General features: G+C 46.9%; 1 protein-coding gene across 8 annotated transcripts in view; it reads left to right on the forward strand.

Annotated features, from left to right (window-relative positions):
- PLCB2 (phospholipase C beta 2) overlaps nucleotides 1–14,321 on the forward strand; it is a 72,158-nt gene continuing 57,837 nt past the window's right edge. For 2 of the 8 annotated variants that reach the window (XM_032802536.2, XM_032802529.2), the window contains exons 1-3: nucleotides 7–475; nucleotides 7,790–7,867; nucleotides 11,522–11,590. In XM_032802536.2, the coding sequence (XP_032658427.1) occupies nucleotides 392–475; nucleotides 7,790–7,867; nucleotides 11,522–11,590 (231 nt within the window). In that variant the 5' untranslated portion in view covers nucleotides 7–391. Of the gene's footprint in view, nucleotides 476–7,789; nucleotides 7,868–10,624; nucleotides 10,665–11,521; nucleotides 11,591–14,321 lie in introns of those variants that run through there. The other 6 variants (XM_032802532.2, XM_075065472.1, XM_032802530.2 and 3 more) reach the window with 5 other exon arrangements.

Raw genomic sequence — 14,321 nt, forward strand, 5'->3', positions numbered from 1 at the left:
AGTTCTGTCCGGAAGCGTCTGCTGAACGTTACACTTCAGTGGTGCAGAGTTCTTAGGAGTAGATCTCTCCTAGAGTGGGTGCATGGGTGTGTTTCTCTCAGCCCATCCCAGGCTTTCCTCTTGCATAAGCTTCAACTTCTCCTCCCTGTGCTGGGACCCACCTGCTTGTTTGGAGAACTGCTGATTTACAATGCAGATGAGTGGCTCTTTGCTTGTCTGTGCTGGTCATCCCTAAGTTTCCCTGGCATATAAGAGGTTGTTTGGTGCCTGATGCCAAGGGCAGTGGTGGCAGAGAACATGATGTGAGAGGCAGAGATCAAGAAGAGGGGGACCAAGAAAGAGTGAGCCCTGCAGCTGCCCTGTTGGCTGAGGGGCAGATCCGTGGGACAGAATGTCGATGCTCACACCCATCCTGACGTCCCCCAAGGTGAAGGAGTATCTGTCCAAGGGCGAGCGCTTCATCAAGTGGGACGACGTGAGTACCTGGGCTTTCACTGCATGTGCTGGGGGCACAGAGGAGGCCGAAGTCCTGCTGGAGGGCTGGGAGTGCTTGCTCATGTGTGCATGTGTGTGTGGGCAGCCTGTATGCGAGAAAGTAGGAAGGGGCAATGGGAAAGTGTATGTCTGCTGTATGTGTGAGCACCTGATGCATGGAGAGGGATGGGTGGATGAGGGGGATGCTGAGTGAGTGCATGTGTGTATGGATACGGGGAGTGAGTAATGTGTGCCTGTGTGTGTGTGGGAGGTCATGGCAGTGCACTCTGACCCCCACGGGCACAGACAGCTGTGTCCTAGTTCCATGAAGGAGATCTCTGGTGGCATGATCAGAGCCCCCCTTCTGTCCCATGGGTCAGCCTAGGGAAAGATGGAAAGTCAGTGCAGCTCCCTTCCTCCTCCCCAAGACAAAGGAAACGTGTCCTTGATGCTGCAGGTCTCCCTGTGCCGACAGGGTCACTCCCTGCACTCAGAGATCTCCAACGAGGTTGGCCAGGGTATGGGTCTCAAGCAGAAGGGCTCCCCAGTTTTGCAGAGGGAGGGGAAAAAATCAAATCAGGAGTTGCTTCCCCTTCTGGTCCCATTGCTGGAGGGTGTGGTGGTAAGCTGTTTCCTTCTCTCCCAGCCCTCTTCGCAAACAGGGAAGATGTGGTTAGTCTGTGAGTTACAGAACTTGCATGGGATAAAGGGGCTCAAGTGGCTGCTCAGTCCACACTTTCACCAGTGTTAGGAAGGAGGCTCAGGTACAGGCTTATTTTCCCACCATTCTGGGTTGGGCTCAAGGGCCTGCTTTGATTGGTTTTTAGCTGAGGACTTTCGCTCATCCATCTTCTTGTCTCTGCAAAGTGACTGGTTTGAGTTATTCATTGAGTCCTCCTTCACTCCTATTCCAAACCCCTTCCCCCAGACTGTGATGGGTAAATTCATTTGCTAAATATTCCTCTGAGTCTAAGAATCCGTTCTCATTGTCTCCCAGGAAGGCCTCCAGCACTGCCCCAGGCAGGGATATGGGGCAGCTGTCCATGTCTTTATTTTAGAGCCAGATATCTGTGCCTTTTAAGATTTACTCATCACTAGAGGTAAGAGTCAATAGACTGGGGGAGCTATGGATATTTGATAGTTTGCCTGGATCTGGGGGAAGCTTTTACAGAATTTGGCAAAAGAGACACATTTTAAAGGTACATAAGTGGCTACGTAGTGGGTGATGGTGAGCTACTCAAGTGGATGCAGATCTAGTTTGAAGACAAAAGGCCTTCTTTGTAGAACCAGTATGGGATGAAGGAGGCAACTGGGGACATGCAGTAATCAATGATCTGCAATGACAGTCTAGCAGTGATCAAGCCAGTAGGTGATGTAGCATGCAGATAGCAGAAATGGATGGTGCTAATACAGGTCAAAATGACGCTAATAGCTCAGCAACATGGGCAGATGCGCCTCCTGACTTGTATAATTTGCTGTAGAAAATAAGTGAAGGAGGCCAGAGCTGAGTGGAACACAGATATATCTATCTTCAATCATGATTGCTGCTAGCAGGGTTCTAATGTGGCTTCTTTAGTATTTTGTTTCTGAGAACAATGGTGGCCAAACAGGCATAGTCTAAAGCCGTCATTTTCAGGTGGACACCGATTTTTTCTCCCTGTTTTTGGGTGTCCACCTTAAGAGAATTAGAATCTGATTTTTAAAGGCCTTCCCTTGGAAATACTGGGTGCTCAGCACCTCTAAAATCCAAGATATCTCAAACTGATCATCTAAGAGCCCTCCGGTCTCCCCAAAAAAACACTGTCCACTGTTGAAAATGATGGCCTTAGTCCTTAGGTAGTCGACAGCATGGCTCTCCAGCAAAACATATCCTTAATCAGGATTTGGTTATTCCATTCATATTTCTCCATCTTGTCATGCTTCCTGTCCCACATGTATGTGTGCGGGGCGGGAGGGGTGCTGCAAAGGTAAATGGTGAGACATCTTAGGCTGCAGTGTTGTCAGTGGACTGGCAAGACTCGACTCTCCTTTTCCCTCTCATTGAACTGGATTTTGGGATCCCTTTGCTTTCTCAGCACCTGACCAGATTAGGATCCTGACAAAAGCTAGCTGCTTTAAACGGTATCCAGATTAGGTGCTGTCGGCGGGCAGGAGGAAACGTTTTGATGAAATGAAGGAGATTACGTCTGCTTCATCCAGCAAGGAGGTATTTCCTTTGCAGTCTTGGAGTCGTACTGGAACCACCACTGCTTTTGGATTCCCAGGGAGCAGCAATGGCCTACCGGGCCTTTAGCACCTTCAACTGGTCCAGGAATTGGAGCTCTGCCTCTAACGGAGGACGTCCTCCTCTAGACTGACTTATTTTAATGTCTTTTATTTAATTAGATTGAAACTTCTAGGGGGAGAGATCATCTTTACTCTGTGTTTGTACAGTACCCAGTTCAAAGGGGGTGCCATCCAGAGTAGAGAGTCTGGATGCTGCTGTAATGTAGATGTTACCTAATCATTATAGCCACCTTGAAGACCGCTCCAAAGCCTCAGCTAATGCAGAATGTGTTTGGCCATCTCTTAAGTGGGGCAAGCAGATGTGAATATAGCAGTCGGGATATATTACCAACCACCTGACCTGGATGGTGATAGTGACTGTGAAATGCTCAGGGAGATTAGAGAGGCTATAAAAATAAAAAAATCTCAATAATAATGGGGGATTTCAACTATCCCCATATTGACTGGGTACATGTCATCTCAGGATGGGATGCAGAGATAAAGTTTCTTGACACTTTAAATAACTGCTTCTTGGAGCAGCTAGTCCTGACACCCACAAGAGGAGAGACAATTCTTGATTTAATCCTAAGTGGAACACAGGATCTGGTCCAAGAGGTGAATATAACTGGTCTACTTGGTAACAGTGACCATAATATTATTAAATTTAACATCCCTGGGGCAGGAAAAACACCACAGCAGCCCAACACTGTAGCAATTAATTTCAGAGAGGGGGACTACACAAAAATAAGGAAGCTAGTTACATGGAAATTAAAAGGTACAGTGCCAAAAGTGACATCCCTGCAAGCCGCATGGAAACTTTTAAAAGACACTATAATGTATACCCCAAATTAAAAAACATAGTAAGGGAAACAAAAAAGTCCCACCATGGCTAAATAACAAGCTAAAAGAAGCAGTGAGAGGCAAAAAGGCATCCTTTAAAAAATGCAAGTTAAATCCTAGTAAGGAAGATAGAAAGGAGCATAAACTTTGGCAAATGAAGTGTAAAAATATAATTGGGAAGACCAAAAAAGAATTTGAAGAACAGCTAGACAAAGACTCAAAAACTAATAGGAAAAAATATTTTAAGTACATCAGAAGCAAGAAGCCTGCTAAACAACCAGTGGGGCCACTGGACGATCTAGATGCTTCAGGAGCACTCAAGGACAATAAGGCCATAGTGGAGAAGCTAAATGAATTCTTTGCATCAGTCTTCATGGCTGAGGGTGTGAGGGAGATTCCCACACCTGAGTCATTCTCTTTAGGTGACAAATATGAGAAACTGTCCCAGATTGAGGTGTCATTAGAGGAGGTTTTGGAACAAATTGATAAACTAAACAGTAATAAGTCACCAGGACCAGATGGTATTCGCCCAAAAGTTCTGAAGGAATTCAAATGTGAAATTGCAGAACTACTAACTCTAGTGTGTAACTTATCATTTAAATTAGCTTCTGTACCAAATGACTGGAGGATAGCTAATGTGGCTCCAATTTTTAAAAAGGGCTCCAGAGGTGATCCCGGCAATTACAGGCTGGTAAGCCTGACTTCAGTACCTGGCAAACTGATTGAAATTATGGTAAAGAACAAAATCGTCGGACACATAGATAAGCATAATTTATTGGGGCAGAGCCAACGCGTTTTTTGTAAAGAGAAATCATGCCTCACCAACCCACTAAAATTCTTTGAGGGGGTCAACAAGCATGTGGACAAAGGGGTTCCAGTGGATATAGTGTGCTTAGATTTTCAGAAAGCCTTTGACAGGGTCCCTCACCAAAGGCTCTTAAGCTAAGTAAGCTCTCATGGGATAAGAGGGAAGGTCCTCTCATGGAATGGTAACTAGTTAAAAGATAGGAAATTAAGGGTAGGAATAAATGGTCATTTTTCAGAATGGAGAGAGGTAAATAGCAGTGTCCCCCATAGATCTGTACTGGGACCAGTACTAATCAACATATTCATAAATGATCTGGAAAAAGGGGTAAAGAGTGAGGTGGCAAAATTTGCAGATGATACAAAATTGCTAAAGATATTTAAGTGCCAGGCAGACTGCGAAGAGCTACAAAAGGATCTCACAAAACTGGGTAACGGGGCAACAAAATGGCAGATGAAATTCAGTGTTGATAAATGCAAAGTAATGCACATTGGAAAACATAATCCTAACTATGCATATAAAATGTTGGGGTCTAAATTAGCTGTTGCCACTCAAGAAAGAGAGCTTGAGTCATTAAGGATAGTTCTCTGAAAACAACAACTCAATGTGCAGTGGCATCCAAAAAAGCTAGCAGAATGTTGGGAATCATCAAGAAAGGGATAGATAATATGAGAGAAAATAGCATATTGCCTCTATATAAATCCATGGTATGCCCACATCTTGAATACTGCGTGCACATGTGGTCGCCTCATCTCAAAAAAGATATATTGGAATTGGAAAAGGTTCTGAGAAGAGCAACAAAAATGATTAGGGGTATGGAACAGCTTCTGCATGGGGAAAGATTAATAAGACGGGGACTTTTCAGTTTGGAAGAGACAACTAAGGGGGATATGATTAACATCTATAAAACCATGACTGGTGTGGATAATGTAAATAAGGAAGTGTGATTTACTATTTCTCATAACACAAGAACTAGGGGTCACCAAATGAAATTAATAGGCAGCAGGTTTAAAACAAACAAAGTATTTCTTCACACAACACACTGTCAGCCTGTGGAACTCTTTGCCAGAGGATGTTGTGAAGGCCAAGACTATAACAGGGTTTAAAAAAGAACTAGATAAGTTCATGGAGGAGAGGTCCATCAATGGCTATTAGTGAGAATGGGCAGGGATGGTGTCCCGAGCCTCTGTTTGCCAGAAGTTGGGAAAGGGCGACAGGGGATGGATCACTTGACAATTACCTGTTCTGATCATTCCCTCTGGGGCACCTGACCTTGGCTGCTGTCAGAAAACAGGATACTCGGCTAGATGGACCTTTGGTCTGGCCCAGTATGGCTGTTCTTATGTTCTAAATATGGCCAGATTCAGTTTTAAACATACTTCTACTTTATTTATTTATTATTTATTCTAGTGAGAACAGATTATAAGCATCCTGAATGTACAATCCTTACTGTCTTTGGCAAGTTCACACAAGTAGCTCCATTCACTTCAGTACATTGTGACCCATGGCACATAAGTAAGAGGTCATAATGCCTCTGTGTGGGCTACTCCCATCACAGACCACAGTGCATGGATTAAATAGCCTTCATGAAGCCACATATCGGGGCTTGGAGTTTGCAGGGCCTTAACTCCATCCGTGAAAAGCAGCAGCCAGTGCAACTGAGCCAGCACAGAGTGGAAAGTAAGCTGTGCCAAGTAAAGGGATGGAACAACTTACTTTCTCCCTGGAGCAATGGAAAACCAGAAACCAAACTGACCCTCTGCGTCACAGTTATGTCCCAGGGCTGTTGCAGGGCAGCAAAGCTACAAGCTGTCCCTTACAGAAAGTAACTCCTCAATTGATCCCTAAGTGATTATTGGAAATGGATCCCTTGAACAGGAAATAGGATTTCTAAGGTGAAATTCTGGCCCCCTTAGAGTCAATGAGAGTTTTGCTCTTGATTTCAGTAGGGCCAGAAATTCACCCCAAGTGATGTTTTGATTTTTGCATACTCTGCATATAGGGGGCAAAGTTAAGATGAGTGAGGCAGTATAAATCAAGGGAAATTATGGTGAATGAGAAAGGATTATTCCACAAAGAACAGCCTGGCTCCCCTAGCTGTTCATTTCCAGACATTTTGGGATTTGGGGCTTCTTCTTATTTAAAGTGATGAATTTTTGCAAAGAAAGTACTATAGGTTTGGGGTGTGAGATGAAATTAATTGAAACATACTTGTAATTTATGATCACAAACCTTATATAATCCATGCTCTGCTCTGGCTCCCAATCCACCCCCAAGAGCAAGTGAAGGATTTTATTATCTACAAAGCTCTGAATGGTCTGGGTTCCCACATCCATCTCACCTGCTATGCCACATCACAACAGTTGTGTTCCACAAGACAGCCCTTGCTCTCTGTCCCTGGGGTTGAACTCCAGGGCGTGGGCAGCAGGACATTCTGATGGAAGATCCTCATCTCTGGAATTCACTCCCTCCTGCAGTCTCTCACAGACCAACCTTGATGCATGTGTTTTAGGATGTGTGTGCTCAGTCTGTCTTTTTCTTCGTGTGGACCTATAGCCAAAGGGGAGAAGCCTATCCTGTTAAGAAAAGGAGATAGAGGCAGGGATGACCATGGTTTATGCCAATTCTCAGCAAGAGTTCATGATAATTCATGCAGTGTCTAAGATCTCACAATGTTGGGTGATTGAATAAACTTTGAACCCAGCTGTAGCTAGCATAGATCTGTTCCTCATGTGGACAGGAAGGAAGGAGGTCCTTCTGGGCTCTTCTACGCTGAAGACCCTGCTTGGTTTTAAAAAGCTTGATTTGGTGGGAGAGTGTGGGAAATCTAGAAATGTGGCTGGTGGGGTCCTCATTTGCATGTCAATGTCCAGAATGCTTTTCCAGCTCCTAGCAGTGAGCTCAGGGAATTAACTGAGAACTATGGGGACATGGGTAGGTATGTGTATCCACATGATCTTTCTGCCTATTGCAGAACAGGAGACAAAGTGGCAGTGAAAGGAGGGAATGGAACGATGAGAGGGGGAGCATGACAGACAGATGGTTATTGCCGTGTTTAGTGCTCACAGAAGGTGCCAACCCTGGAGATTTAAGTCCCTTGGATACTCATAGGGGAGGTACAAGACACAGTGGTAACATATCCTTCCTTCACATTTTGCTGCCAATGTGCCTCGGCTCAGCATTGATCTGGAGGTGGGACCCACCACTGGGGTAGCAGCAGTATAGGTTAGTATAGCTTCTGTAACCCTTGGCTCTCGCTTGCTGGAGCTGAACTCAAACCAATTAGCCACTTTACACAGACCACAGAATAGTCGAAGGTGATTCACCAAGTCTGGGCTGCAGGGGAACTACATTCCCTTAGAGATTCTCCAAAGCTTTAAACCTTCTTTCTCCTGGTTTTGTCAGGACACAACGAATGCTTCACCTGTGATTCTCCGGGTAGATCCAAAGGGCTTTTACTTATATTGGACATATCAGAATAAGGTAAGTGCGGAGCTTTCCAGCTGTCTCTCTGAATTGGAATTTGTAAAAGTACCCAGAGCAAGGAGGCTTGGTCAGCAGCCAGGCAGCTAACCACAGAACACATCCAGTCTTAGAAGAAAGCACCATACGAGGGCCTGGGGACTGCCACTTGTTCTGTGGCAGATGCCCCTGCAGGAATTTCCTGGGCAATTCCAGGATAAAGCAGGGAATCAGAGGAACTAGGCTGCAGGTGTTGATGGGAAATGAGTGCTTCCTTTTTTGTCACAGGTTTTGTTTGCACTGTATAGCTCGTTAGTTCCTTGCATCTCATAGCACTTTATAAACGTGAGTAAGCATTAATATCCCCATTTACCAGAAAGGCTGAGTGAATTGTCCAGAATGAGTAAATGGCAGAGCTGGGGCTACAACTCAGGACTCTTGAGTGAGAGCCCTGTGCACAGCCTACTAGGCCAAAAGCTACAACTATTACATGCCTGAAACACGTATGGACTATGCTTGTAGCTAAGTCATGTGCTGATGCTTCCAAGAGCTATGTATGAAGTTTATCCAGGCATGAGCTGAAAAAAGGGAGGAAGGAAGAAGATGGAAGACAGCACACCTCAGTTCCAGAGGGAGATATTGGTTCCTCCAGTGCTAAATTGGAACACACAATTGTATAGCTACATTTGAGCTGGGCGGTGTGATTCCCAGCTTGCGTAGATGTGCTTGCGCTAGCTTGCTAAAAATAGCAATGTAGCCAGGGTAGCATGGTAAGTGACTCATGCTAGCCACCCAAGTACATAACCGCTTGGATCCATGGGTATGTACTTGGGTGGCTAGCCCAAGCAGCCACCTCTGCTGCCCTTGACACATCGCTATTTTTAATGTGCTTGCTTAAGCAGAGCTAGTGCAGGTACATCCACACAAGCTGGGAATCACACCTCCCAGCTCAGATGTAGATGTACCCAGGAAGGGAGAGGCAAACTGGAGCATGCAGACTCTCCCATAGCTGGAGCGAGGAGTGGAGAGGAGCAGGGATACTGGAACAGTTTGTATAGTAGGGGTGCTGAGAACCATTGAACCAAACTGTAAACCCTGCATATAATTGAAACCACTTCAAGCCCATGTGTGAGGCAGCACCCCTAGTTCCAGCACCTTAGCAGCAGAGATGCAGTGGGCAAGGAGAAAAAATCCAATTCCCTAAGAGGCAGAGTGTGCTGGGAGATGGCAAGTGGGAGGCTGGGTCTACATACTTCCGCTTTCTAGTCCCCTGTGGTTCAGCTTCACTTCCTTCTCATGACCCACATACTGACGCATGGCAGATAAAGAGACAGCAGCAATAACACTAGCAATAACAATAGCTGGGACGATTTGGGCGCTATTAGTGACATCTTCACTGTGATGGTTTCCTCATAACAGCGATTGCCAGTGCCAGCTGGGGCTCCAGCATGGTGAACTCCCTCACAATGGTGCCACAATAATGCTTGTCGGCACTGCAGTCATGTGAGATAAGGAGCTGTTAGCAGCAGCATCTTATGCCGTTATATTCCCCTGAAATGTCTGCAGTCCCTTCTGCTGTGTGTCTCCTCCTGAAACATTTGGCATTTTGTTTGAGGGCACTCTAGATCTACTCTTCCTGGTTGCAGGAGTGGAGCTATAGGGAATGCTATAGGGCAGGGGTGGCCAACCTGAGCCCGAGAAGGAGCCAGAATTTACTAATGAACATTGCCAAAGAGCCACAGTCAAATGTCAGCAGCGTTGGCCATTTCCCCCACCCAGCTCCTCCAGCCACCACCGCCTCCCACCCATCGTCAGCCCCGCCAATCAGGGCCTCCATGCCTCCCGCCCGCTGCAATCAGCTGTTCTGCAGTGCACAGAAGGCTCTGGTGGGGTGAGGGGAGGAGCAAGGTCGTGGCAGGCTTGGGGGAAGGGGCAGGGGCCTTGGAGAAGGGGCAGAGTGGTGGCAGGACCTGGGGCAGAGCAGGGGGTTGAGCAGTGAGCACCCCACAGCACATTGGAAAGTTGGCATCTGTAGCTCCAGCCTCGGAGTCAATGCCTATGCAAGGAGCCCCATATTAATCTCTGAAGAGCTGCATGCGGCTCCAGAGCCACAGGTGGGTCACCTCTGCTATAGGGTGTCTGCTTCCTCCTGCAGCACAGCAGAACAAGTGGGCAGCTCTGGAACAGACTTATAAAAATCAGGAGAAACACCAGTTTTTGTAAACCACAGACACTGTGACCGCCCTGTCCCTTCTCCTTAAAATAGCACATGTGCAGGGTACGTAACTGATGTGAGGTGTTCAGAGCTGGGGACAAGGCCTGCTGCTATTTGGGCAAAGGCTGCTGAGTCTGTGGAAGGGTGTGAGCAGTAGGCCTGGTACTGGAATTGTGGAGCTGTGGGAAGCAGGCCTGCTGCTGTGGGTGGAGACACAGCTCAAGTGCCTAATTTTACTGGGAAATGCAGTACTAGTTGATTAGCATCTAGTACAAACTGTAAGCAAATCTGAGAGCCACATGGCACATCTGCCTGCTTTACATCCTAGGAGAAGCATTTGTCTGGCATCTTTCCCATTCTGAGAGAGTCTCTGGGTGTTGTGTGAGCTGACAACGGCTGCTGGGTGTAGCTGATAGGCAGGCTGCTGGCAGTATGGGTTGGCATGGGCCATGGGTTGGCCAGTCTGGAGAGTGTGGCCATGACAACGAGTGGGCGGATGCAGCCACAGAACAGGCTGACCCCACTAGATTATGTGGGTGACATGAGTGATTAGCAGAATGACACTGCTGGGGGCAGTAGGCAGACTGATGACATGGGTAACAGGTGAGGGACTGGGGTGGACTGTCACACTACTTTCTGTGGCTGGGCTGGTAGCTGATTCAGTTGTCCTGCACACATACCATATTGCTGATCCCAGGTCCAGTGGTAACTGCTTGGCCCTGTCAGGCCTTGAGGGCACCCATATGGGAGCAAGATGTCATGTTATTAGGGGAGGAGCTATGTTAATTATTGTTTTAAACCTTTGAGTCTGCCTTTGTGAACTAGATGTTTCCACAAGTGTGAGCAGACTTGGCCCAAACTGCTTGTTCAGTGAGTATAAGTGCTGTGTCTTCCCTCCTGAGTGCTCACTACGCATTGCACATCCTGCCAGATGTTTCCAGGACTCTGTGCAGAGTCCCTGTTTTCACTTCAGAGATACCACCCTGTCTGATTAACTGGGCTTTACTGAACAGCAATCCACCCCTGCTATAGCCTCTTGCCTGCCTCCTTCTTAGGGCAAGTTTGTGGCATGCCCTTTGGTGGGTGTGCAAGGTGCTCTCCCTCAGAGCAGGAGCTTGATGGAATTGCAGTCCTCGTGCTCTGTTGCCCCAGAAACTGTTCCCTGCCCAGACCTCCACCCCGAAAAGGAAGGAGGTGGAGCCACATATCACTGTTCCTCTGCACTGACCAGGGGAGCAGTCGGGTTACACAGGGTTCCAGCAGGTGCTGTCTCTGTGTGGCTGGGAGTTGTGCCATTGTTCCTGCTCTGGAAGTGCAGCTCCACACTGACCCCAATGCAGGGCTGTGAGTGGGAGCCACCAGAGAGCTCTGCCATTCCCTTTCTAACCCTTCCCTCTCTTGCTGTCCTTCCCCTTCCTCCTCCAAGTGCCAGCCTTCTCCTTGTTTTTATTCTTTTGCAGGAAATGGAGTTTTTGGATATAACCAGCATCCGAGACACCCGAGTAGGAAAATTTGCCAAAATCCCCAAGGTGAGTCTGTGGCCCTTTTCTGTTCAAGGCCGAGCCCTTGCTGGAGCATGTGCCACGTGTCTGCATAGACAGTATTTTTCATACTGCCCTGAAGGTATCTCAGAGCACTACACAGAGCTCTCTCTAACCAATGAATTAGAAACTAGCAAAGCAGTGACTGTGGAACCAGTATCACACTTCTTATGCAGGTAACCAAACATCTCAGATGAAGAGTGCCATATCTTAACAGTCCTAGTGCTATGTTGCATATGAGCACAAGCCTTGGCCTAGGACGTGAACCACCTGTCATTTTCAGGCTTGGAAACAAGAGTGCTACCACACTGGGCTGTACGGGCACTTCTATATGGGAGAGGGTGAGAAGCAAGCATGGGTCCATTGCCTGTAAATTCATGTGGGCTTAAATTGCTGAATGAGAGATTTAGGTTAGACCTTAGGAAAATAATTTTTAACTGTACGGGTAGTTAAGAACTGGAACAAATTACCTAGGGAAACTGTGGAATCTCTGTCATAGGTATTTAAGAACAAGTTAGACAAATACCTGTCAGGGGTGGTCTAGATGATACTTAGTCCTGCCTCAGTGCAGGGGACTGGTCTAGACGACCTATTAAGGTCCCTTCCAGTCCTACAGTTCTGTGATTTACAAATACATGGGGAAAAGGCAGGCAGGGAAAGGCTCAGTGCTTGGTGGGGGTGCCTGTTTGGCACCTTGGGACATGAAGCTGTCTGGCCCCCACTCCTGTAATGTTTAGTTTTATTCAGGAATTAAATTTTATACTAAAATGGCAAAAATGACGAGGGGCAATGAGTGCGGAATCCTCCATTAAAATACATGAATTCTAGTTTGGCCAGATATCAGGAAGGTGTGCCACATGCTTCTGTGTCCCACTGTGTTCCCAACTCCCACATGGTCCAAGTGACTTTCTCATGGACAACATCAAGAGCTGAGGGAACTTCATCTGGATAACTCCTCTCCCTCAACTCCTTGGTAGCTACCTGTGCTGCTCAGAGTGATGGGGTCTTAAATCTTGTGAGAACTGGGAGCTGCTGAGCCCTCCATGCACATCAGCAGAACGGCCCTCACCGTCATGAGAATTAGAGAATGCTCAGCAGTAAGCCTTGTCCTGATGTGTAGGGATAGGGCATGGCTAATAAGAAAGTGAGTGTTACTTCTTACTTTTGGGCTTAGATTTTCCTTAGACATGTTCAGCAATCATACTCACTGCCATATTGTGGAGCTGCTGCCTTATAACAACTCCATCATGTTGCCAGCATATAGCACCGGAGTAAAAGCTGACTACCATTCAGTTGCCAAAGCTTTTCGATGTTGGCATTGTATTTGAGGGTGAGGAAAGGCTGCTTTCTCTCCAACTCTAGCAGTCAGCATGGTTCTTTGCCTATATTTGCATAGGAGAGTTTGTTTCCCTGGCTTCTGACTTTGGTTTGTTCAAGTGAGGCTATTAGGGAAATCAAGGGAGTGGGAAAAGAGGGGAGAGCTGAGATTAAAGCTGAATCACTGGGTTGCTGGTTTATAAAGTACATTTCTACTGTCCCATTTTGGCTGGGGCATGAATTATAGGACTGATACTTCTCCTGCTTTTTAATGATATTATTCCTGTTTTTACATGGCAATCCAGTGCTGCCCAGAGGATTCAGGAGGCCTGGGACAGGCCCAGGTCTTGTATGGCAATTCGGCAGTGGGTCCCTCTCGGAGGGAAGGACCTGCTGCCGAATGCAGCCGAAGAATGAAGCGGCGGCGGTAAAGCAGCCTAAGTGCCGCCGATCGGGGCTTTTTTTTTTCCGCCGCATGCAGCGCTTATACTCACTGGGTGGCGCTCCAAGGCATCAGCAGCACTTCAACGGCAGGTCCTTCACTCGCTCTGAATTTTCTGCTGCACTGAAGGACCTGCCGCCAAAGACCCAGAGCGAGTGAAGGGCCTGCCGTGAAAGTGCTGCCGAAAACCCGGAGCAGCTCGCGGGGCCTCTGCGGGGCCTGGGGCAAATTGCCCCACTTGCCCCCCACCAAGCGGCCCTATGGCAATCTCATGTAAAATGGCACCGTGTCTGATTGTGTTGTGAAATTGCAGCATGACAGGTGGAAACTGTTGTGATATAATAAGGGAGAGTGGTCTGAGCTCTAGACTGGGAGCTAGAATTCATGAGTTCTGTCTGCAGCTCTGACTCTGTGGGCTGGTGCAAGCAATCTTTATGTATGGCAGCCACATGGCCTCCTTCACTACAGTATCTGAGCGCCTCACAAACATGATTGAATTTATCCTCACAACACCCCCCTAAGTAAAGTCATTCCCATTTAACAGATAAGAAATGGAGGCACACAGAGAGTATGTGACTTGTCCAAGGTCATATGTGAAGTCTGTAGCTGGGAGTTAAAGCCAGTCCAGGGCCTTAACCGAAAGATCATCCTTCTTCCCTATTTAAAGCCTTTCCATGCCTCAATTTCCCTATCTGTGAAATGGGGATAACAATTTTATGGAGTGTTGTGAGGCTTCCTTAGTTAATGTTTATAAAGTGCTTTGAGGATAAAAAGCTGCAAACATCATGTTATGTCATGATGAGATGACAGTATCAAGATATTGCCAGTACTGAATGTGATGAGTTTGTCTAGCAGAACAAACTCAAAGGTAGCAGTTCTAGATGACAGCTTTCAGACTGTCAAGACTCAACTGTGAACAACAAAGGGACCTACCTGCATGATAAGCAACACCAAATAACA

This window comes from Chelonoidis abingdonii, chromosome 4 (assembly GCF_003597395.2).
Source record: "Chelonoidis abingdonii isolate Lonesome George chromosome 4, CheloAbing_2.0, whole genome shotgun sequence".
NCBI classification, from domain to species: Eukaryota; Metazoa; Chordata; order Testudines; family Testudinidae; genus Chelonoidis; species Chelonoidis abingdonii.